Consider the following 26,330-nt stretch of genomic DNA (forward strand, 5'->3'; position numbering starts at 1 on the left):
TCTAGACTTGCATGAATAGCTACAGAAATATCCTATGTTAAGGATAACCTGTGTTTATCTGACACTTCTCAGAAAACTTCTAAAAGACAGGGAACAAAGCTCAACAATTAGAGAAGCTCATTGTTGAGAGACATGATGTATAAGCCAGATTCTTGCAAGGTTCTGAGAAACAATATTCACTTAAACATGTTGAAAGGTGCTAATTCAGCAGAAATTACAGCATTACAAGAGATTGCCAGTACAGAATCACAACCCTAAGGCTTCTTCCAAAGTTTCTATATTGCAAATCCAGGGTTGATTTTTGAACAAAATTTATGAATGCTCCAGAGTATTTTTTATTTACTCTAACAAAGTACACACTCTGATCTTGTACAAAAGGAAAACAGAACTCACAATTTTTCCAGGATTCCAGTTACTTTTTGAACCGGAAGTGAATTTTTAACCATAATGTTAGTAATTGTATTGCTAAAACCATAAACCTGAACCTGACATTTTTATGCTACTTTCAGATATGTTCCTTTACTTCCCCAGAAATCCATAAGCAACACATGCAGATTCTTTTAATCTGTTAACAAAAGCAAAAATTTAGGTAGTCACCACATAACTGTAAAGAAGACCCAATATAAAAATACAACCTACCCCCAAAGCACAATTCCCACAAGTATTTCATTGAAGCACTAAGGAAACAGTGTGACATGTATAATCAGTATCTCTGTAGTAAAAGACAGACAGCTGCACTAGTTAACTACAAACGACTGGAAATGCTCTGGCAGTGATGAGTATATACACCAATAAAATATTTTGAGAGTAAGAAACTGTACCTTACCTTAACATATTCCAAAGTAGGATCCAGAATATTCTGATCTCTGTAAGAAAATGGGGCAAGGAGAGAGGAAGACAGGACAGAAAAACAAACAAAAAAAAATAGTGAGTCCAAATATAACTTCATACTGGAGATGCATTCATATGAGCTACAGACCTACTAGGTCACATTAAAATCTTCATTAAAAGATGTGTGTTAGAGCTACATGGCTTATGCTATCTATCTTTTAACAAATATATAAATCATCCATTTCTTCTAGAAGAACAGGTAGTAGAGCTAATAGTAATTAATTTGGGGAATAAAGTTAATTATACCATTTTAAGCAAATAAAAAACAATCTTGCAATTTCAACAGATGGCTGAAACACATGCCACCTAAATTATCTGAAATAAATTTAAGAGAGCTTCCTCAATGAATTCTGAATGTATTTCTTTGCTTGTTTGTTTTCCCATTTAAGCTACTGCTGCTGATAGCAGTGAGAGGGCACTGCTAACAGAAAATAGAAAGTAACACATTCACTTTTTATATATACAAAGTTCTCAAAGTTATCACCAATTCAGCATTACAATCATTTGAAAGCCACTGCCCTAATTTAAAAAGAAAAGCTCTCATCACAGGTTTTCTATACAGGCAGATTGTAAAGGGCACAGAAGCCTAAATGAAGAGCTTTGTGATCAATTACAACTATTTACACAAAATATATGTTTATTTCTATTTCAAAGCACTTTGTATATTTGTTTGAGAACTAGCAGGTCAGAGTTTGCAGTACATGACTGGATGTTTGCTACAAAACCTGGGATGACATATTTGATGTTGGCCTTAAATACAAATATACAACAGGCACAAAGAAAAACACGCAAACTTACAGAGGGATCAGGCACTTGTTAAAGCAACCAAGTTTGCCACATGGACAACACATACCCTATACATTTAGAACTAGAACCCTGCTTGGTGCAAGTTGTTGCAATGATGTAACACTGGAAACCTAATAAGCAGCTTCAGAAATGTAGAAATTGGGTTACACTGGAATGAATTAATCCAGAGAACAGTCTCTAAATTCCCTGTGTTGTTTTGAATGTAATTGCACATGATCTGAAACTATGTTATTATTTTATACTCAGTTTTTAGCCTGGTTCCCTAACAGTTGTTAATCCAGAACACCTATACAGAGGCAAAACTGAGCCTTCCCACCTCTTAGCCCTGGCCATAAAATGATGGTACTCGGCTGTTCAGGCTGTCTCATATGTTACTGTTTCACATTATCCCAATATTTATCAAGGATCAAGTTTCATTCTCAGCTTAGTTAAAAAAAAAGTTGGAAAATGCAATGGAAATAGAAGTTGGACCATTTTAAACTTTTTCCTATGCAATATACAAAGAAGGGGCAATTTGGTAACTGTATGAACGTAAAATATGTACAAGTATACCACAGAAAACAGGGGTGAAGCACAGAGGAAAAACAAAAGGAAGTTCCTAAACAGAAGAGACATTTTCATTCTCAACACTTTGCAATTTGACTGGAAAAAAAAATCCCATTCTTAATCAGTTCGACAAAGTCATTAAGCACGGCTGAATTCTTCTCACATTCAAATGATCCGTGGGAAGTTGTGCCAGTACCAAGTGCTTTTGAAAAACTTTGCAGTTTAGTTCTTCACTTGCCTGTGGAATCTTTCAGGACAAAGGGTCTACCAGCACTGCATGTACAACACACTCTAAAAGAACAAACCTGCTCACTTTGTCAGCGAGCACATTTTGTTATGGGCTGCATTTACAACCTCCACTGCTGCAGACTAGCCTTGCTAGAGACCCCACTGTTCCCTGGTACACGGCAAATGATCCTCAGGACAGATCAAGCCAAAGCAAAATGAAAGAGGTAGAAAAGCTTTAAGACCAAACAGTTTATTACTGCTATATAAAGCAGGAAATCCAGAAGAGAGTGGGGAAAGAAGTGACCTCCATTTCCTTCAGTATCCACACAACAGAAGTGCTTTGAAAATTTTTGGCTTTAGGAAATGATGGTGTAACGAGTATTTTCACAAGTACTATAATATTTTATCTGGTAAGCTGGCCAACAACAAAATGTATGAAACCCTGCAATTCATCACAAGTACAGGCCATATAGAAAGATGTTCACCTCAGATACCTGTCTCCAAGCAGATCTATCCCTCTCTCTCCTCATCTGCCTTTGCTGTCTAAGCCTTCATTTTGTGCTAATTTTTTAAAGTTACTTTCGAGGGATGGTAACTTTAACTGATGTGCAGCAACTAAGGGTAAAAATTAACTACTGCATTTTCCTTTCATTAGATGCCACCACAGTACCATCATACATTATATGCAAAAAACCAGGTTAAGCAGTTAGCTCGAATAACTAGAATCCAACAAAATAAAACTAACTCCTGAATCTCAGCTCTCTGTTAGCAGCGACGATGTGCTTCTTTATGCCATATGCTCCCCACGAAGGAACGTCATGAACTTTAAAAAAAATATAAAGCACCTCTTTTCCATTTTCTCTCTCAAGGAATCTTAATAAAAAATGGCGAACCCACATTCTCCCTTCTTGTATTAAATTATCTGCAGAAAAAAAAATATTTTCAGATAACTAGCAGATCTGACGACAGATACTGTTTCTACCATCTCTCAAAATCAATTCAACCGAAGGTTTGATTCAATAATAATATGTTCTCTATCTTTCATCAGATTTTATTACCTTTCAAGTAATGCTAATGTTTATCTTCATAGTATGCTTGACTTTACAGCTGTATTCATTTGCACCTGTTTACCCACAACACTCATGTATTAGAATCTGCACAGAAGTCAACCAGTACTGTGTAAACTCTGGGTTCATGGATTGGATTTTATTTCACATTTTGGATGCATAATAATCAGATAAGACCTACTTCCATTCAGAAAAAAAAGCATATTTAATACAGAAAGATGTCTGTCACCTGGAATAGAGAAGTTTTCAGAACACCTCAAGCCAAGGTGTTGGGTAAGTATGCAGTAGGACACACAGTATTGGCTTCATGCTCTTTTCATACTCATTATGTCACAGAAAGAAATTTAAGGGATGCAAACACACTACCACATCTATTTTGGGTATTCATATTGCTGCCAGACTATAACCTCATTTCATGACAAAACAAAATCCCTTTCCAGCACTTTACTGCTCATAGTAATAAAAAAGAAGAAAAAAAGCACCTGACTTGATACATGTAATTAAGTCATTCTCCTGAGTAGTGTAAATCCTCTCTTCACTCTCTTTCACATGTTCAAGTCTGTGTGGAAACTCTAGCAGTATAAATACTCCTCCAGTAGTAACTGATCACTAAAAGAAAGCAGTCATCACAATCTGAACTTTCATGATTCTGAGCTTTTCCTAGCCAGAAACAGTCTCTCTAGAGACTGACATCTGACATCACCTTTTTCTCTGCTGGCTCATCTTGCAGTCACACAACCCTTTAATCTCTCTCTAGTAATCCTTGAAAATCATCTCAATTTCTTCTCCGTCCAGCGTCAAGACTCTTATTAGAATTATGCACTTTTTTTTTTCACATATGGGTTTCTTGTTTACACTGCCAAAAAAATATACAGAGCTTGCAAGTCAAGAGTGGAGCTTCAGCAACCTCAAAAAAAGATGAAGACAAGACAACAGAAAATGTGGAGTTGTGCTTTTGCTTCCCTCTTCTCCTCCTTCTTCCCATAGCAACATTTTTTTTGCAACAATGAAGAGCTTGGTGTCATACTGGTTGGAATTGACTGCCTATGAGCAAGTACTGATACCTTTGATCACTGTGAGAACCAATGTAACTTCTCAGAAAACAGGGATTATCGCTGTATGTAAACTCCTTCAAGATACAGCTAAAGCTGACTGAGATGAGAAAAGGGAATGGAATTTGCATGTATTGGATGTTATTCTTCCATTTCCCAACACTTCTAAATGACAGTCAAATGTGTAGGAAGAACTAAAAGATTAAAAAAAAGGCCTTTTGAAGTTGTCAGCATCAACAGCCACTGGCTAAAAGGAAAAAAAAAAAATCACTGTAAGCAACTGGAATCATATTTCCAGTATGATAAAGTAAATACCGCCATACTGCCAACTTCAAATCTTGCATGGATTTTGAATGAGCAACAAATCATGAAATTTGGTAGAGAAAAATTTAACATCCAGGTAACTAGTTACTATTCTAAAATATTTTATAAAATTCTCATGTACTGATAACCAGTGCTGTAACTGAAGAGCCAAATCCTGGAGTTCAACCCCAAAATAAATTATTCAGTTCAGTGGGTGCAGGAGAATATCCAGAACCTCAGCAACTGAGACACAGTCTATTTTTCAGACTTTCACGTTTGGCCAATAGTTCTCTACAGCATTGCTTCAAAAAAGAACAGTTAAGCAGATATCTGTAATCTTTAGCTGTTGATTTTACAAAAACCTCCACCTTTCTACTAACACTGGATATTACCTCCTCACATAATTGTTGCTGTAAAGAATCCTGCAAAACGCAGACCTTCACAGACTAAGCCATATTAAGCACCAGCTTCTTCCAGGCCTGTGGCATCTTCATAGACATGTCAGCTACAATTATAAATTAGCTAAAGTTATTAGGTGATAACTTTAATGAAGTTTAAGCACAGACACAACAGTATCATCAGAGATGCCCAAATCCTCACTATCACTCAACTCCCCGCACAGATATTCTTACAGCGGTGAAAACTGCTGAATGGCCCTGAAGCAGCTTTGTGCTACTTCACACTTTTATAAATGTACTTGTGGGAAAACCATCAGGACACACTGCCAGTACCTGATGTATGAAAATATGTTCGCTTGTTTAAAGTGACCTTTGCTGGAGACATTTTCAAAAGCATCTCCTTTCTACCACATGGAAGGAGTGATCACGAGAACTACTCAGTAGTTCCAATGCCAATGGTGCCAATGCCAAATATGAGTAAAGACAACAGAGGTTCAAGGGGAGCCTGAGAAACCGAAAACATACCAAGCTGTTGCATGGCTGCTAACATAGACACAACTGACCAGATGGGATCAAATGCCTTCTTCGATTTGTGTCTTTGAAATCTCTCCATCTATGTAGATTTTTGAAATACACTGCTACTTAAGTATGAAGGTGCAAGTTTGAGCATGCTGGACATGGTGTGTTTAAGTATATGCAGTGCAGACTGATGTTATTTGTACTGTAAACTAGAGTAAAAGACCCAGTGATTTTATCCCCCAGCAGCTTCTGCTCCACACACACACTCCTACTACATTCCTAAGGGCATTCCACCCTTCCATCTACAGCTGCACAGCACCATGGACATGACTCATTCAAACACCAGTGGAAACAAGTGCAAACTGCTATGACTAACTGTGTAATGACCTGCAGTTCACACAAGAACAGCAGGGACTCTTCAGTAATTAAACCTCAAGAAAAGATACAACGTATTTTTCCTTGAATTAAATGAAATCTCAATTTACTCCTATCTGTTTACAATGCCCCGGTCATTTACTCTAACCACTTCAGTCTGCATCCCTCCAACCTGCTCCATTTTACCTAATGAAGCTGAAAAATGTACACCATTTCTTCTACCTTCTTCTGAAAGAATTTCTGTTTCTGCGCCACATACAATACTGGTCTCTACAATTTGTTCAAAAGCTCAGACTAGGCACCTGCATTCTTTTCCCTCCATTTTCCTTAACATTTAGGATTACTCTGTCCTTCAAAGCCCTTCTTAAATCTTCTATCCCAAGACCCATGCTGTGAAAGTCGTGGTTGGGCAGCAAGACTATTGCTTATCCAAAACAGTCACTGTTTCTACAAACTTGTTTATATTTGTGCTGTTGCCTGTTGACTATACCTTCAGCTGGCAACTCTTTTATAGACAGTGCTTTACTTGCTGTGCAGTTATTCAAAATCCAGTTCCACAAAATTTTAAGTGTTCAAAATTAATGTAACCTTGTGAAATAATACACTGACAAACGTTCTGTAGAATCACAGTCTCCATCAATTCATCTGAAATTCATCTAAGTGTAGGTACAGTTTATTCACAAAGTATGGTTTTTTTCACCTGGCTGACATGTCTTTCAGGAATGTGTATTTGGACCGAAGCACAGGAATGTTAATCCTTTGCTTTAGTACTGAAGAAGATGATGGAGGGAGGAAGAATTGCCCTCACTGTCTATTCCCTTACCTCAGTTTAAAAAGCTTGTTCCATCAGATGTCTCCCTGCATTAGATATTGCAAGTAAGCATTAGGAATATATTCCCCTATGTAACATTTAACTACTATTTAAAGGATAAAAGGAGCAAAACCAAAAATAAATGGTCACATGTGGAAAAGAGGCAAGCTGAGGAAGCAATATAGCACCTGGTACAAGTGAATAGGGTGCTCCATAATCTTTACAAAAGAGACCAGGAAACAGCAGAGCTAGGAGAGGAACTCTGGATATGATGGAAGTAGTAATTCAAGAAAATTTCCACTACATAGAGTGTCCTCTGCTCAAAGAGGAAATAGCCTGAAAAGACAGAAGTTTTTAGGAAGTTTTTGAAAAATAACATCAACTAGTTTTGACTGGGGCTTTTGAGGAATTTGGACTCAAGTTTCCCTGGTAAGTCATTCATTAACAGAAAGGTCCTGATCCCACAATTAATTTCAAACAATGATACAGTCCCATACAGTGCTTCAGTTCCTCTGCTGAGCAGCTGAAGGACTGTGGTTTAATTCATCTTCAAAACTGGAGAGATGGTCTCTCTTTTTGAGACATTTTGTCCTGTTTCTCTCATTTCCCTCTCCCAAAATCCCGCATAGGCAGGTTTCCAATATTGTCACCTGTAGCCAGTTTTCAAAAATCCCCATAAAAATCAAGAAGTGCAGCTTCTGTTCTGCAGGTCTATGTCCACTAAGCAAAGACAGAGGATGTCAGCATCAAATGGGAACAAAAGGGTGAAGTAGAACTTCACAACAGAAGAATCTGAACCCAACAATGGACAGAAGGGCTAAAAAGAAAAGGCAGACAAGTCAAAACAGAAATAAACCCCAGAGTTAAAGGATAAGAGAACTGGTACTGAATGTAAGCAGATGTCAGCTATTCTCTACTTATACAACACAGTTTACCTTCTACCCCAAACATCTACCGCTTCAGTAGATGTCCTCTGCTCCACCTCTAGGACAGCAGAGGTCAGATCTGCAGGTGCACCTGTGACAAAAAGCATGAAGTACTGGCAACAGCTAAGGAACTCTTCCTTTTAAAAATCCACTTAGCTGTGCACGGAAGAAGTCAACAAGATATTCAGTAGCCCCAAATTCAACACACTTGTCTTACTCCTGTTAAAGAAACACAACCACAAACTCACAGTTTGGTTCAGGATTTTCTGAAATCAACACACACTAAGAGGTAGATTCAGACATTAGAGCAAAACCATAACTACTTTTACTTAAAAATTCTGTGGTTTTCTAAAAATTTCCTCCCCACCTTACCCTGAAATTTAGAGGGAGCCAAAGGTATTCATCTTCTTCCTGTTAATCTTGCAAATATTTTCATACCTGAAAGACCACCTTGCATTCTATAAACCAAACAGTATTGTTTACTTTTCTCCACACAGGAAACATATAAAACGCTTATTTTACTTGATATATTAAAATCTTGATAAAAAAATATTTTTAATTTGATTTTCAAAGTGCACCTAACCATTTGCTATAAGTGTACACAAAGAATTAATATAAGAAAGTAACACATTCAAATTAAAATTATCCAACAAATAACATCTTTGAAATCACTAGTTAGAACAAAATAAATGCTGTCTAAATACCTGATCCACCCCATTCTCAAAACCCAAAGAAAACCAGAATTTGCAGCATCTGGAGATAAAACAGGCTGTAAATTCTGACAAGGAAAAAGCAAATCCCTGAACAGTGTGCTCCTCACCAAGTACTGCCTTGCCAACTCTTCTCCCTTATAAATCAACTCTCAATTCAAGGACTTCAGAAGGCCTCATCTATTGTGGTAATATCACTAAGAGAAAAGGAAAAGTTTCAAGAACCCAGAATTCAGTCCTTAATAGCTTTATACTTCAATAATAGATTCCAAATTTATTCCAAACCTTGCTAAATTCCAAATGTACTGCCCTCCAAGGACAAGGTCCTGCAGAGGACAGTGAGCCTGCTTAGCTTTATGCTGATGAAGTTACCCTATTAATGTCAGTGCTACCACTCAAGGTTAAAATTGAACGTATTTGTATTTTTTCCTGGACAGTTATATCAGACAAGTACACAAGTATCACCCAGCCAAACATGTAGAGCCTTGAAGATTAGAAATTTTGAAGAGTACAGAACATCCTAAATGACTAAACAAACTAATCTACTCTACATACAGAATAACTCTCTGCTACAGCAATACAAAATCCAATGCCAGATGATAGCACTTTATCTGAAAGAATGGGGGAAAAAACTGACATAGGAAAACAAGAGGAAAAAAGTCTGTTGACCAGTACTCAAAGTAAGAGTCTGAAGTCTAGTTAAATATGCAGTTGGACATTCCTTCAGAACAGACAGAATTTGTGTTCTTTGCATCTGTATGTAGATACTTAGGGTCAGTCTATAAAATACACTTCAGTTTATAGGTGATATGTCACATTTTGATCTTTTGCAACAGGGTTCAACAAGCATTTGAAGATGTCAGAGCTACTGGTCTGCCCCTTTCCTCAATGAAAGAATCAAGCTAACCAAAACCTTTTCCTCCACCCCTCCCCATATCCACCAGATTGATTTTTTCTTTTTTAACATGCTTGAACCATGTCAAAAAAAAAAAGCTGAATATGAACAGTTCATGCTTGAGACCTTGGTAGAGTAAAAAAAAGCTGTTATGCCTCATTTACCTACAAAAACGGGTAGTTTGTGGCCACATCAATACAAACAGAAGTAGTGTTGTAACTACAATCACAATCAGGACTTACAGCATAGCCAGGAATTTTCTGGGCTTGAAAAGAGAAAATCAAGACAGAAGAAAAGATTAAAATTATAGCTCTGTAGCTAGAACTCCACACTTCAAATTCATACACAGTTAAAAGTAAAGCTCTAAAAACAGGGGGAAAAAAATCTAATTCTGACCAGCTGCTAGGTCAGAACCTCTCATAAACAGCGATAAAACAAAGCACTCAGGGAATTATACATTATTTAAAGAAATGCACAAAGTTTGATTCCAAGCCAGTTTGAACAATACAACCCTACTGCTTATCAGTGACTCCATTTTTCAAATGTCTGTACAGACAAAGAATGGAATTTGAATAAAAAATCTGTCTTTGCAAGTACAAGCAGATGAAATGGCTATGGGAAAGACAGTTAGTAAACAGGAATTAAATGAGGAATATTCACAAACCTCCTGTATAACATGAAACAGCCAGTGTAAATTAATGTCAACTTCGTTTTAAGGCTTTAACTAGCATGAAAACTTGAAGTGATCATTTCTGGCAGATGGTGTGCTTCAACACTTCCTAGGGGAAGGCTCAGCAGAGGGAAGATAGTGATTTAATGCAAATGTGTAACCACATAGTTTCTCCCAAAATATCCAAAGCTCCATTCTACAGGGCAAGGACCAAATTAACTAATCTTTCTTTCCTTCAAATGCTAAATTTCTCATAAACATACTTTTAGCAGTCAAGCATCCCTGAAAGTGTTCAAAAAACCTTTGAATATGGCACCCGAGGACATGGTTTAATGCTGAACATGGTGGTGGTGCTGAGTTGACAGTTGGACTTGATGATCTTAAAGGTCTTTTCCAACCTTAACGATTCTATGATTCTATAATGGATAGTATATGTGCAGCCCTATTGAATTCAAACAAAACATAAGCCTTGCATGTCTTTTGGAACCAGACTTAGTTTTTATGAAATTGTTCTTTAGATTGTTTTATTAGGAAGTTTAGGAACAGAGAATACCATAGCTGTCAGATCATCCAAGAAGCATTTACTTGTTCTGCTAGCTCTTGCAATCACACTGCCTCATGAAACAGAGAGCACAGAATCTAGTTTGCTTTGGGATATTTGCAAAAGTCTTTGCTTTATTCCATTTTCTTAACAACCCCTCAGAAATTCCTCGCATCTCTACAATGAGGTAACATTTAAGTATGTTCATATCAGACCAGTACCAGATCAAGTGAGAGAACTTCTACGTTAACCAAGACTACAGGGATAATGTTGACATCCAACTGAAATGGTTCAGAATGTCAAACTGGCCTTTGACAGCTGCCTTCATCAGTACACTCAAACTTCCTGTGATAGTGATAGTTCTGCATTGCTTTTATGTCTTATTTATTTGAGGGATATTTGGTTGCACTAATGAAAAAGCATGAAAATGCCACAAGTCAGTTAAACTGCACTGTCAGTCATGAAGAACTATAGTCATCCAAGTGCAGTGGAAATTCTGGGTTTCCTAATGGCAGTCATAAGACACGGGGGAAAAAAAGCCCTACAGGTTCTAGTGACAGATGTAAATTTGAACAATTTTCTTTTGAATAAAGGTATCACAATATAAGGCAAAGCTAAATAAATAAAGATAACCCATGGACCACGTGTCAAAGGGAAATTACAATTATGCTTTATTTCGGTTTAATTATCAACATCAGATAATAAAGAACATTACACTGAAGTAGCTTTAGTTTTACAAGTTAAAATGAAAATTCTCTTTTGTAAATGAAGAACTTCTTGAAAGTTTTTATTTTAATTCTTATTTTAGTTCATAAAACTAACTCAAGAGCTCAGCTGCTTCTGATTTTGGCCATTTAATTATTTCTAAGAGACTCTAAAACTCAGAGTTCAGCCAGTCTTTCTTTCTCAAGAAAGAAAACTTTTTTCCCCTTGAACTAACTATCTAGCAGAGGTGTACATTCCCAAACCAAGAAGAGAACACAACCTTACTGCATTGAAAATTGGCAATAGAATTTCTCCAAGTTTTTGGAAGAATTTCAAAATCAGAAGAATTCCATTAGGGAATGGCACAGTTCATTATTGTTTTCCTATTCTTACTTGGGCTTATTTTTTGCTTCACAAAATTATGTTTAATGTATTTATATATTAAAGAGAGTATTACTCATTTTGAATTATTGAAAATGTTATCACAGTTATGTTTTTTAAAACAAATTTAATCAACCAATGTCATGCCTGAGCCACAGTTCAAAATAATCAGATCCATGTGGACATGAACACTGTAATCCTAATGACTATTAGTTCTGGCCCACTGGCATCAAACACAGCACTTGGGTTGAACAATGCATCATGAAAAGGTTTCATGAAAATGTGCATTCACAGTTTTAATTTTTGTAAACAGCATTATAGCAATGAAAGACTGATACAATCCTGAACGAGAATACCCATGTAATATTACAGTATTTCACTAGTTCCTACACTGAAATAAAAATATTACAGGGCTTTTTTTAAAAAACTCTGATAAGGTAACACAGACTCCCCCATACTATGAGGCCCAGATAATGTCCATGTGAGTGTAAGCATTAGAATATATACCTTAGCACATACAACCAAATGTGTACCACAGGAAAACAGAGTTTCTCTCTCAGTTTTCTTTTAAAGTACACTAACAAAAAGTGCAGTGTCATTGCAAGAAGACTCAAGAAGTGATATATTTGCTGATGGTCAAGCTGGAAGTGTCTTCTGCTCTAATACAGCTGGGCAGTCAGGTCATGGAGCAGAATGTATAAAGATCCATTGTAAAAATTAAAGCAAGCAATTGTTAAAAGTTTTTACCACAGCATTTGATATGTGCTTTAGCAAAGTCACTGAAAGACCAAACGTGAACAGCACTCGCTGCTATGACTCAATAGACACAAATTCTATTCCCAGGTTGTACTAACAACATCCTTGGAATCTCTTCTTACTTCAAAAGCATTATGTTTTAATTCTGATCAGGCAGACCTTCCCAACATTTTCCTCTCAAGCATTCTGTTCTTACTTTACTGGTTGTGCCAAAGTGTTCTTCATAAGACAAGGTTACCATATTCATAAGACAAGTTACCAGTTGGCTTTGGTCTCTCAATAAAAGAAAACATCTTGCAAATCATCTTTAGTGATCACTCTTGAGAAGGAAGACATAAGATAAAAATTCATTGTATTTCACCACATTCTTTTCATGGCAGCACCCCAGGTTACTTGCATACTCTAAAATTATGTAAATCAAAGAAGCAAATGATGTTAAAAAGCCAGTTCATGTACGCAGGTACATCTCAGAGACCAGTGACAGAGGAATACTAAACATAGTTGGGTCCTTTCTTCTCTTAAAATGAATGGGGTATAGAGAACAGACTTATTTTCAAGTGAGAAGAAAGCTTGATCCCATATACCACAAGCAAAAAATGAAAACAAATCTACACACACAACTTTATCTAATTAGAATTGTCCTTCCCTCACAAGACTTGAAAACAAAAAAATTGTATAGTGATGGACACAGCGAGACTATAAATCCTAATTCAGAACTTGTAATTTGGATACCTTTTCTCAGGCTTTAACACCATCAGCCAAACAACCAAACATTCTCTCTTTGTGCCTTTAACTGATTCACTGCATTACAATGAATTTTTCTTGTGTTAGCTGGAAATTTTTTCCCATTTTATAGACCTCAATATCAAACAAAAAAAATGACATTTACAAAATTAATTACTTTTTGTGAGCAATGAAATATCAGTGATGATGACAGATTCCCAAAAGAAATGGCAGCTATAAGATTACAGGTCTTTCTCGAGAGTCATGGATATGATAACCATGAAGTCAGGCAGGAATAATAAGCAGGGATAATTTGCCATTAGCTCAGTGTACACTGGGTTCCACTGAGTCTTCATGCAAAACAGTTCACACGTAGCTCTAGGACGGAGGCAGCTGGAACACCGCTCTTTATGTGCCCTCCAGCCACATAAGCATTGAATACAAACCAAACCCAAGTTTGAACAGTTATGACTTCTTGCTTAAAACTGCTCAGTTAGAACAATGCAAAGCGTCATATCAAAGCAATTCAATGACTTCTAGATTGTAAAAATTTCCTGTATGGGAACAGCACACACAATATTATACCTTTTAAACATTCAGAGGCAAGACCTAGTACTTAAAAATTATTTAGGTCTTCCATCAAGACCTACATTGAGTACTAGCTCAACTTAGAACACAAGAATAAACAGTTGTACCCATAACTGGACATTTAGAGGTGTAGAAGAATACGTAAGAATTCCTATGCAACTAACATATGTAAATTAAGGTTTTACAACATACCTGCCATTGAGTTTGCTGCTCTTCTCATTTTCTGGAGGGTACTCTTCTATAACATCCTGTACAAAAGGTGGTGGCTGCCGGTGTGTTCTGGTGTAAGGCAATGTTCCCATGTGGCTAAACATATCACAAGACCTAGTGGGAATTGTCCCCTTCTTCTTCCTGGGGAGAGTGCCATGGATAGAGATGCCTTGAAAGGAGTTTGAGCGATGCTCAGTTGGTGAAGGTTTAGTGGTCAAAAGGTCCATGGAAGAAGCTAATGAGAACTGGCGGTTCATTGGGCCATTTCTGGGAAGACTTGAAAATTTTCCTGCAGCTATCATTTTTGGTTCTGGAAAAACAAAACCAAGATTTCTTCTAATGTATCAATCATCAAAACCCTCCCTTTAACAAAGTTAAATAGCACGACTAGCAAAGAAACTGAACTTCTGCTTGGCTTTGAGGGAGTCAGATACCTCAAGATGTAGCCTGTATTCAGTCACATCGCTCCCAACCGCACACCAAGCACACCCATATATAACTTTCACACACGTGAAAAGTCACAACAAAACCCCACCAGTCTGGACACCCACACAAGAGCAGGCCACGAACAATTCTCCATTTTTATTCACAGAGTTCCTCTTTTTTGCTCCTTCACATCCTCTGAAGAGGCAGACATCAACTTTGAATCACTGACAAAAATCGAAGTTTTAAGAAGGTTTTGTTAAAAATAAAGGACACTACAGCTTGGTTTGGAAGAATATGTTTCTAACCCCAGCAGCTGGCACACTGTGAGGAAAAACTGTTGCTGAGGAGTCTTGCTCAAGTAATAAATCTAGCAGATAACTGGTCACACATTTCTAACAGGCTGTAAACTAAACGGCTCTGCTCAAGAGATAAGGGCAGGAGCAGATTACTGGAATTCTCTTCTTCAGTATGCCCAGCCTGCTGGCTCAAATCGTTGTTGACATTACAGATTCACAGAGCTGTCAGTCTCTTGTACAATCAATTACAGTCTGCCCTACAGTACAGGTTTTTCTGTTATCGTGAGCAAAAAGCTTTGTGAAACAAACACTTCAGGCACATTAACAGATTGCTGTTCTGTTCCTCAAAAAATGCTGCCTTGTGCTCAGCTTATAGTGTTGTATTACAGAAGACAGGCTGCCTTATCCTATCCAGTTATATTAGCCTGCACAAGCCACTCTATCGAACATGCCACCAGATCCAAAGGGCAACCAGTCCTACATTATTTAATCTAGGTGCTAGTCAACCAGGTGCTTCCCACAAAAACTGGAAATGCCACAGGAGCAGCAGAGATTGATATGAAATCAGAAACCTGAAGTACTTTTGGAAATAACAGTTATGGACAGGGGGAATCTGTTCTGGCCTTGGTCAAGTTTCATGAGGAAAAATAAGACTAGCACCCTGAAGGCCCAGCAGCCTGGAAGTCAGCTGCTTACAGCTGCACCAGAATTCCTCCTGTTTTGGGGAATGCACAGGGGTTGCAAGGAAAACAGAGGTGCCTCTATAGTCCTGCTCCCTTCTCCAGCCTCAATATCACAGCTACTATCAAAGTGTTTCTGCTCTGAAGCTACTGTTACTTCTACTCAGAGGTTATCATAACTGGCTTAGTTTTACAGTAACACTAAAGTTGATCTCAAATTATGAAAAAATTCTGCTTTTTCCTGTCAGCTGCACTGCAAAGATTCACAGGCTGGGTAAGGTTTTCAGACTTCAACCACAAATCCCTTCCTACTTCTCCATTATTGAAGATCCTACAATAAATACTCAGTAATTATAGATGATAAATAACATCTTGATTTCTTTTTTTTTTTTTTTTTACTCTTCAATTTGCCAAGCCTCTGTCAAAGCACAGGTACTATGTACTATAGTAGAAAAGTCTCTGGAAATAGCACTTCTGCCTAGGGAGAATCTCTTTGACTTGGGTCAGGTTTCTTGTTGAAAAGAATAGAAAAGAGTTGAGGCATTAGTAAGAACTGACATTTTTAGTTATGTGGATCCAAACAGAATTCAAAATCCTAAGGAAAACAAAACACACTGACAAAAATTCTGCCATAAGTTAGCACACTGCCCTTAATATGAAATATTAATCATCTCTCCATTTATCATGCGGTTGAAAGACACAGTTTCTGCTGGTTAGTATTAAAAACATCACATAGTTATTGTCACAATATTTGCTATAAAGTCAGTTTTGCATTACAATTGTTATAAACAAAACAACTGGTCCACAGATAGGAAGATCTAAAGTGCAAATGCTTACCACAAAGCTACAACCTCCTATAGCTAAAGCAAACTGACAGAGCTTGTTTCTTGTAAATTCAGCTTTGTTATTAGAACAGAATGATAAAAATTACCTCCAACGGGGGGGAAGAAAGGCTTCTTAGAATTCACACAATCTTTTGAAAACTCAGCTTTTTGTCAAACACCGTTTAGGGAGTCTGAAAAACTGAAAGCTAGCTTGCTTATACTGCACAAACATGCTGTTGCTCACCTTTCAGGGGCCGCTGAGATTCTGTACTTACTTATTGTATTTTCTTATTGGTTTATAAAAAAACAACCTCCAAACCTCTGAATTCCAACTATTTCAGCGCAGGTTATCCAGTGAGATTTTCCTTAGCCTGTCCTGCAAGGTTCCCACTGCTATGCTGAAATGGAACATGTGACATTACAAGCACGTGGGTATCAAATCTAAACAGTTATAAATAATAACCAACCAAAGCTTTGGTTTAATAGCTGATACCAGATGAGTCCAGATTATGCTTACTATGACATTAAATTGTTGACTACTTCATGTTTGAGGATCCACAAAGAAAGCTGAGAATTCACTCTACTAACCAAATCACAAGGTAATTGTTATGGCAAACCAGTAAGTTTCCAATCCAATGGTCTGAGAGTTTTCAAAAAATAAACAATGACCTCTGCTGTACTGTATTTTCCATTTAACCTCCATTCCTAAGAAGCCCTTAAGAATGAAAACCAAACTCCCAGAGTTGTCCTAATCATTGTTTCTTTTAAGAAGTACTCTCAGTACCATCACTTGACTTACAAATTCAGTACCCAATCCTCAAAGGCACATCAGAGTTTTGTTTTAAGGAATCAAGGTAGAATTCCAAAGTTAGTACAAAAATACCTACATTCAAGAACTTGCAAGACACTTAGCCACAATTATGTGTGCAGAAACTTTGATAATATTTCTAATTATCCTCCCTGCAAAACCTCTCCAAAAACCAAAAAAACCCCAATCAAACAAAAACCTCCACAAAACCAAGAAAGCCCAGAACCTGCGAACAACGGTCTGCTAACTTCTACCCATAAATTTATCTGATTGCCTATCTGCTGCTGCACTATATATTCTTCATAAATGTAAACAAAGAACTACAACAATCAGGTCAGTAACAGAAGTCCTGCCAAACTATCCATATGTTTTTCTTGTATTGAACATAAACACTGCAAAGAAGGAGCCTCTTCAGCTGAAGACTCTGGAATGTCTCAAATACTTCAGTATATGATTCAAAGAATGTTTGACTTTTCTAGATATAGAAACCCTGAAAATGTTACTCCCTTAGAAACAGTGTGCTTTGAACATCAACAATGGAAATGGTAGAAATTGTAACAGAATGATAGGTCAAAAGGAACTGAAATTTAATTGTACACATTCCTATTTGTCAAAACAGCACCTAACAAAACAGAGCACTTTGGAAAACATACAAATAGGTGCAAACAAGATGGACTCATGTCAATATAATGTTAAAAACGTGAAGTGAATTTGTATTTATATACTGAATGGTATTTTTCTTTCTTCAGTCTGTAACTTGGAAAAAATATATGGGAACAGAATTGTCAGGAATCCGATTGTGAATTTAGAGAAGTGGAGGGCATGAAAGGTTTCCAGGTAACTTCTGACATGTTCTAATTTTTTGCTACAAATGAGAGCGAGCAAATACAAACAAACAGGTCTCTAAAATCAACATGGCATTTAGGATAACAGTAGGAGACTGGACATAGAATAATATATGTATCTGGTGGGCAAGACCAAACATGCATGAAATTCTAATCTGATGGGTTGTGCATCTCTTCACATCACTGCTTAAAACAAAAATGAGCCATATGAACAATGAAACAAATAACTTTCACCTCCCTAAAACAACATACTAAATATATACTTCTGCTCACGGCCCCTTGGCTTTGGGACGCAAATCCAAACTTTCTGGCTCAGCTCATCTTCATGAAAACTTTCTGATGTTCACACAGTCTGAAGAAGTGTTCTGATGGTTCATTCAAACAGACACAGGTACAGGAGTAAGTGCCCCTTCCATATCACAATGTAACGCAACTAGTGGCAATGGTTTCTACTTTATTGTTTCAATATTTTGGAGGAAGGGAAGTGAGGGAAAGGGAAATCTCCAGTTTGGCCTCAGAGATGCATGAATGGCATAACAAACAGCCCAAAGCTCATGCTGATGGACACCTGGATCAAAGGAAAGAGAAAAGCAATTTCAGAGTTCCAAACCAGACTCTAGACACTCTGAGTTGTATCTAAACCAGTTTTGGACATGAAAGGACCCATGTTTCTCTCAGTCTTATTGATCTGCAATCTGGGTGACTCTCCCTGTTAGATCAAATGCCCTGCAGTCTATACCTGGTGTTACGGCAGCGCTTCCCTCAAAGTATTACCATGCCTTTACCATGACATATGCCATGAAACTAAGAGGGCTCGAACATGGTTTAATACATTCAGCTGAAGAACAACTGCTTTATGTTCTCACATCTTTAAAAGATGTGGTCAACTTCTGTGAAAACTGTACTTACTTTCACCATATCAAATCTCCTCACAAATTCCTCCCACCCACCCTCTCTCAAAATCAGCAACAATAAATTATGAGTGGGAGATACATAACTCCCTTTTCCCTGCTAAGTTACTTGGCACATTTGCATGCACTTTGCAGATGCAACAGAAAATAATGAAAGTGATCAACCTGAATGGTGAAGAAAGTCCAGTTCAGGACAAAAAGACAGATCAATTTCTCAGATTTATCTTTTTTTTTTGTGTGTGTGTGTGTGTAGTAAGAGAATAAGTTAGAGAAACAGAAAAAGCATGTCTGAAAAGCACTAAAGTTAACATATCATAGGAAGAAATACAGTTAAAACCACAGCCATTATAAATTCAAGGTGGATTTCATGTTTACTATCTCCCTAGAAGCAATGTAGTCTTCTTCATTAGGGTAACCAGAAAGAGAGGATTCTTGCTCCCCAAAATGGCTTAGAAGCAGCCTTCTACAACCTCTGTTTTCTACTTTTGTTTTTAAAAAAATAAGTTGATGCAGTGGCTGCTTTAGCAAACAGGTCACAGGACTTTGAGAAGAATAGTAAGGTTCAAGAACCTACAGCTTGTTATGATACAGAAACACAGACTGAGAAAGCATATGCAGTAGTTCAAAGGCTTTAAGCTACTATCAGAAAAAAACATGAGTCTGTCAAACATCAAAAACTCCCCACAAGATTAGTCAGGTCAGTGATTCCAAAGGGTCTTGAAGTGCTATCACAATGCTCATGCTTTCCTTCTCTCTCCTTATATATGTCATGCAATTTCCACCCCCCTCCCCAAACATCCTTACACTGTAATCTGACAACCTATATGAAATGTTATTTTTAACTACTGTTCTCACACAATAGAAAACACACAGTCCAGGATAAGTTATCTTTGAAATGTCTTTTTTTTTTTTTCCAAGATGAGAGAAGCAGATAAACCCCACACTTCTCTTTGTGAGTTTTCACATGTAGAATGCCTTGATACCTACAAAAGATGCCATGAAAAAGTAATCATTGAAGAGGATTCAATAATAAGCGGAGATCTTCTCATTTTGCCTAATTTCTGAAATTTAAGTGCCCAATCAGTTATCTTAGTAATCTGAACAGTATGAAGCCTTGACTTGAAATAAACATTCCCTCCCCGTTTTGCTGGCAGAAACAGAGAACTTTACCAAGGTTACAGTCAAATCTAAGCATTTTTTAGCTAATGCTTCAACATACAAGCTTTTGTTCCTTCTCTGGCATAGGAAGTCATTTACTATTTTGCCTGCTGCCCTGTTCCCACAATGTTACTGAAAAAAAACCAAAACCAACAACCCACTCTAACTCAAAATGAAGCATTTAAAAGACCTTTTCAGCATTATTTCGAACTAACAACCAACTTACGGAAATTACAAACTCAGACAGAAATAAGTGCTTTTATATATGCTCCTCTTTAACTAACAAAAAAAAGGACACAGCGTTTCTTATTTCTTTTCTTTCTACTCTGTGAAGTATCTCGAGTACACACCAGTGTTCTATACTTAAAAGAGTGCTTAATAGATTTCCATGGAATCCATTCCCACTGAACCTAAGCAGTGAATCAAACGTCTCAGTAGTCACTGTCCCAGCTCCGGCATTTCCAGAGCCCGCGGGCAGAGTCAGGGCTCGCCCTGTTGCCCGTCCCTGCCCCGACAGCGCTGTGGGGACAGAGGGACGCTCGCACACATTCACATACAAAACCAACTCCTCATTCTCAGCCCGAGAGAATAACGCTTCCCCGCAGTTACCGGGTCTGATCACTGCTGCTTCTTTCCAGGCTTTCTGTGGATCAGTTGGAGGTTTTGTCCCGGCGAAGCGATCTCCCGGGCAGCGAATCCCGCCCGGGTCCCTCGGGGGAGCGGCAGCCGGGCAGCAGGAATGGGTGGCCGGAGGCCGGACCCGCAACACCAGCGGTCCTGAGCGCTTCCAGTAAATGAACCGGGACGTCCTCGGGAGAGCCCAAGGTCTGGCCGTGCCGCGGTAGAGCCGGCACGTACACCAGCTCCAGCCTGCCCTAAAGAAGCGCAGTTCGCGATAACTTAAGTAAGGATGACTCAACCGGAGCCTTCTGAGAGCGCCTTATCGCTCGCTCGCCCGGGCCGGGTCAGTCCGGAGCTGGTTCGGCGCCTCTCCCGTGTGCAGCCTCCCGGGCGCCGCTCACCTGGAGCGGGGAGGCGGCGCCGGCGGCCGCGGGCGCTGCGCAGCCACCCGGGCCCGCAGTCACGGCCGCGGCCCCACCCTCCGCCAGCTCACGCTGGGTCTCGCCGAGCCCCCGGCACACCAGCGGCTGGCGGGCCGTGACCTCTCGCTGCCCTTTTCCATGGATTTAAGAACTTGACTTCCACAATTTCGCCTCTCAAATTAGCACTACAGCAAAATTTAACAGTTTTCTAGATCCGCCCTGTTCACGAACAACTCGGAGACTATTACTGTGTACTTTACACACACTATTTACTTACATTAGCAGATTTCCCCCTCGTCCCACCAGGTCCCGTGGAGTTATCTGTGCAACAGGTTGGTGAGATAAAATGCATTTTCTGTACCAAAGGGTCAAACAGCTGTACAGGATTGAGAGCTACTGACAGAACAGATGGCCAGTTACGCTCCTTTGATAAAGCAGACCTTCAAAACAATCAGGTAGTTACAGATAGAACCTTCATTTTCAATTAGTTACCTCCACACCTTCAGCTGTACCACTGACCCAGCCAAAAAGCTTTCGCTTAAATACAAATTAAGGCACACTCAGTTGACTTTTAAAGTAGTGTCTAGATCAGTTTTTTCTATAACACCATATTTGTCTCTCTCCCATTGGCTCAGTCTTTCAGGCTGCCTGGCCAACATTTCTCTGGTTTTGCCATAGTTATTGCAGTTGTTCAAACCAATTTCAATAACACTGTTCTTTCCATCTTATCAGAATTCATAAGCCAACACACTGCAAACCTTTTCATGGCTATCCTATTGGCATTAGCTTTCCAGAGGCAAATATTTCTCTCCCTAACCAAACATCTAATTGATTTTGACATGAAATATTTGATGCCTACTAGTTGTGTCGTGGTTCTGTTTTGGGAGATGCTCTTCATGCACTATTTTCATTTCACTCTAATGTCCAATCCCTTTGTTCTCTTTCCCCATTTTTATCAGGACTAGCTTTAATAAACTACTTCTGATGTATCTACTTCAGAGTCTGACTACAATGCTGTTGCTGAAATTGGGGTACTAAGCTATCTAAATGAAAAATGCAATTAAGGATCCAATTATTTATCTTCCAGGACCTCTGTGTATTATCAAACCAATCATCAAAAATAAATGAAACTATGGTGGTGTCACTCTAACCAAGTTAAACTACATCCAATAGTGACAGTGGCAGGATTAAAATTCCACACACTGACTTACCGCAGCGACATCTCTGGGTACTGGGTAGAATTAGGACATCTACCTCTTTATAGTTTGGGGGTTTATGCATTGTCCAGAACACTGAATTTTGCAATCTGAGCTATCTAAAATATCTCACAGCAATTATTATTATTTTTTTAATTAAGCAATTAAACCCAGAAAAAACACTGGACCTTCTTTTGAAGTGTAGCTAGAGCTTAAGAAACATTTAGCTCATCAAGATGAGATTCTTTAGCCACCATGGATGATGCAGAAGTAGGTAGGAAGGAAGATGAAAATTCTTGGGAAAGTCTCTGAATTTTTATAGATATGAGTAGAATCTTTGCATAAGAAAGATCAAGTAAGATGGAGTTTAGTATAAAATAAGAGAGAAAAAAATAAAAGCAGTGAGTACTCAAATATGTAGAAGAAGAGACAAAAGATTAGAAAATTAAATTTATCTAATACACCACAGTAGAGGAAGCTCACAGTGGCATTTCTGACTGGTGCTCCCCTTCCCACAGCAACATCACTTTGGTTCCTGAGGGCAGGCATGAGCAATAGGGAAGCATTATCAGTGTTGGTATTGCCACACACCTTTTACAACAACTTCCAAACCAGAAAAATTGACGTAATTGTGAAAGACAACAGTTTTCGGAAAGATCCATTCACTGGTGCTGGGACATAAGTCACCCCTTGTGGACGACAAATAGACTTCTATAATTAGATATTTTTCTCCCCAAAAATTACAGAAAATTATAGCATCCTGTTGACATTGAACAGAGCCTTGAAGTAAAGATCTAAATTCAAACTAATTTTACATAAAACAAGGCCTAAAAGCACAACAAAACCTCACTCAATTTTTTTTGTCAATTGTATTTCCCCAAATGCGTTGTTATTTGAGCTACTGATGAACCAGGAAAGCTAGCAAATCTTGAATAGTTGATGGCACTGTGCTTTTGTCATTGCCACTTGTGAAAAAAACAGGTAAGTATTGAGAATGGAGAGGTACCAGCAATGTTTCAGGCACAGTGACAGATTCCAGAACTTCGCTGCCACATGTAACAATCTGTGGAGATTTCCCATAGGATATTTCACACAGAATCTTTCTTCAAAATATACGTGGGGAAAGCAGAAGAAGGGAGAGGGGAAAGGAAGCAAAGAACAGACTGTGATCTCATTTAGGACACCAAAATGCCTCACTAATATGTCCAGTGCAAGAAAAATGGCATGAGGGTGAGCACAGAGAAAGAGGAGTTACCTAGATTCCACATTCAGTTCTAGTATTCTGACCCACTTACTTCCTGCATGACATATACTTACATTTTTGTAACATCCGTCAGAGTGGAAGATATTTTTCACAAAGAAGACTGTATAGTACTTTATCAGCTTATCAAGTGGAACGTGCTACAGAAGTGCAAACTATTATTTTCCTAATTGCATACAGGAAAATGTCTCGCTTCTCTATCTAAACCACACATTCCACAGTTCAGGTAAAAGACATCTAAAACCATACCCAAAACTCTGATCCCTTAGCACATAAGATGATTGGCTGATTCTAATAATTCAGGAAATTTTCAGGCTCTGTAATTACATAGGAAGTAGTGTCATGCTTGTAATTTTTTATGAATAAGAACCAGAAAAGGAGCAGTAATTTCCTTAGTAACATGATCGTGTGCTAAGTAGTGGGACTGGTAGCTGGGCAGCCCTGCCTAAACTGTGATTAGTCTCGCATGAGTCATTACATTCTTTTCCTAAAGTTTTATTCTGTCTTCCGGTGAAATTGAAAACTGGGCTTTGTCTTCATAGATGACAATTTGCACAACCCATCCTTGCACATACTTGATGCAAAGCTGTTAAAGAGACTTTTCCTACAAGCTACAAGAAGGAAGAATTCACAGGACTGCCTGTAGTAGCTCCATTAGTTGTGAGTTACTTTGAATTAAGCTAGATTAGATTCCTCATTGCAAAACTTTTCTTGTTTTCATACTTTATATCCACTTTGGAAATGGGTTTACTGAGATGTGGGATGAAATCTGGAAGCACTAATGTCTTGAAAGAAGCACAGCACCTCTGTCAAGCCCTCGCCATCAGTATTCCCTGTCAACCTGCCATCCCCCTTACCTGTCTATCTGCATGGCATGGTGCTGTCTGTGTATCCCCTTGCCACCGACACAGTGGCAGTGAAGTGCTGTCCTTGGTGACATCAATCTGGAGGAGGCTGAGCAACCAGCAGTGGGCTGGCCATCGCTGGCCACATATCACACACTGCTGTGCCCTTCTGTGGTCACCCCTGACTTCTGCTTTCTGAAGGGAGGGACTGTGTACAGGTGCATCTTTCCACCTAGTACAAAGACATCTATACAAGCAGCTATCTGAACAGATAAATTAGGAGGAACACAACTGGGACTGATGCTGTAGCTTGCATGCCTTAATTATGCCAAGTTGTGTACTTGCCAGTTCTTGAGACCATTTTCAAATGTGTCTGATTACAGAAACAACAAAAAAAAGATAGAACAAAACAAGAAGGGAACTTTTCAGTTTGACCTTAAGCATCAGAATTCCAGTCTTCCTAAAATAACCAGGAGAAAATACATTTACTCCAAAAGCACTATTCTGCAGCTGCAGTGATAAAATGCAGAAGTAACTACACACTATGAGGACATGGTATGCACAGATTGCTCACACAGCAGTTCTTCTTATTCCCTGATAAACAAAAGTCAAAGCAAGTTTCTACTGTAGACTTGTCTTAGAAGATAAAGGACTCAAACAAACAAAATGCTACACTCAAGCCTCAACTCCCACAGACGCCACATGGAAAAGGAATGATCAGCATAATTATTGGCTAGGGAATCAAGTTTATTTACTGGTAATTTTCAAATTAATTGAAGACATTAGAGCAATAAGAATGACAATATGAAATGCCAAATGCTCCAGCACTTGAAATCTGACAATACTTAGTTAGCAAACTATGAGCTATGGCAACTGTGCTTTCTAACATCCTCCCTGGCTGCCAACTGAAACAGCCATGTTTAGTCAGCAGTTATCCAGATCTCCATAATAAAACTACCAATGTCAACTCTTGCTATTTGATCTGCCTTAGGTCTAGAGACACAAAGTTTTTCAGAAACTCCCAAAGCATTATCTGTTATGAGTTGGTGTTAAGAAACCTCATGATCAACAGCCTCAGAAAAGTTTGCAAGCAGAAATGTCCTATAGCTGATGATCCTGTAAACAATGCTGAAGTATGGCAAGAAAGTTTCAGGAGTTACATAAACCTTAGCTCATTCAGTGACAAACTAGCACCAATAGGCAAATTTGGAACTTTCAACAGCTGAAATGGCACTGTCAGAGGTGTATGTTAACAACTGCGTAACAACATTTACATTTATGACCTTCTCAAATAGAAATGGCAAAAACCTTCAAATCCTTGTGTCTCTCAGTGAGAGCAAAATAGACCACACAGGTAGCAATGCCATCTCTAACTATTATGCAGATCAAAGTGTTCAAAGCAGCTTCCTCTCCATATATTGGCAAAGCTACCAACATTCTTTAGCATGAGTCTGGAATCTGACAGGTTGACACTACATACCATTGCTCCAAAGCACTCTGGTTGCATTCATAATGTTTCAAAGAGAAGCAAAAGAACCAGAATGAGTAAAAGGACTTTACCTGAGCGTGACAAAGACAAGATATTTGGGGTTGACAAGGCAAAACTAGTCATGGATTTATGCTAATTATAATGGTCATCTAAAAAAACTACGTAAGAGTCCCTCAGTTATTTTACACCTTCTTTGAAGATGTACTTGTCTCTATTTATATTGTCCCAAGCATAAGCCAGGCTCTGTACTGCTTGCTTAGCTTCCTTTTTAATACAACACATCTTAGGTCTTCTATATAATGATAAGGAAAAGACCCACATGGCAAGAAGGCACTTCATATTTAACTTCACACTACTGCAGCACAGCAAGAAATACAGCATAGGCAGAAACAGTTATCTAAGAATTGAAATGCAATTCTATTTTCCCCATCAAAAGCAGGAAGCCA

General features: G+C 38.4%; 1 protein-coding gene across 5 annotated transcripts in view; it reads right to left on the reverse strand.

Moving 5' to 3' along the window:
• BCAR3 (BCAR3 adaptor protein, NSP family member) overlaps positions 1 to 26,330 on the reverse strand; it is a 96,808-nt gene that overhangs the window by 34,990 nt on the left and 35,488 nt on the right. For 4 of the 5 annotated variants that reach the window (XM_051799054.1, XM_051799047.1, XM_051799038.1 and 1 more), the window contains exons 4-5: positions 14,085 to 14,412; positions 827 to 866 (exon numbers count right to left, since the gene is read on the reverse strand). In XM_051799054.1, the coding sequence (XP_051655014.1) occupies positions 827 to 866; positions 14,085 to 14,412 (368 nt within the window). Of the gene's footprint in view, positions 1 to 826; positions 867 to 14,084; positions 14,413 to 20,659; positions 20,965 to 26,330 lie in introns of those variants that run through there. The other variant, XM_051799066.1, reaches the window with a different exon arrangement.

The sequence above is a fragment of the Manacus candei genome, unplaced genomic scaffold (genome assembly GCF_025592945.1).
Source record: "Manacus candei isolate 608988 ecotype Guabito, Panama unplaced genomic scaffold, ASM2559294v1 h1tg000005l, whole genome shotgun sequence".
Lineage (NCBI taxonomy): Eukaryota > Metazoa > Chordata > Aves > Passeriformes > Pipridae > Manacus > Manacus candei.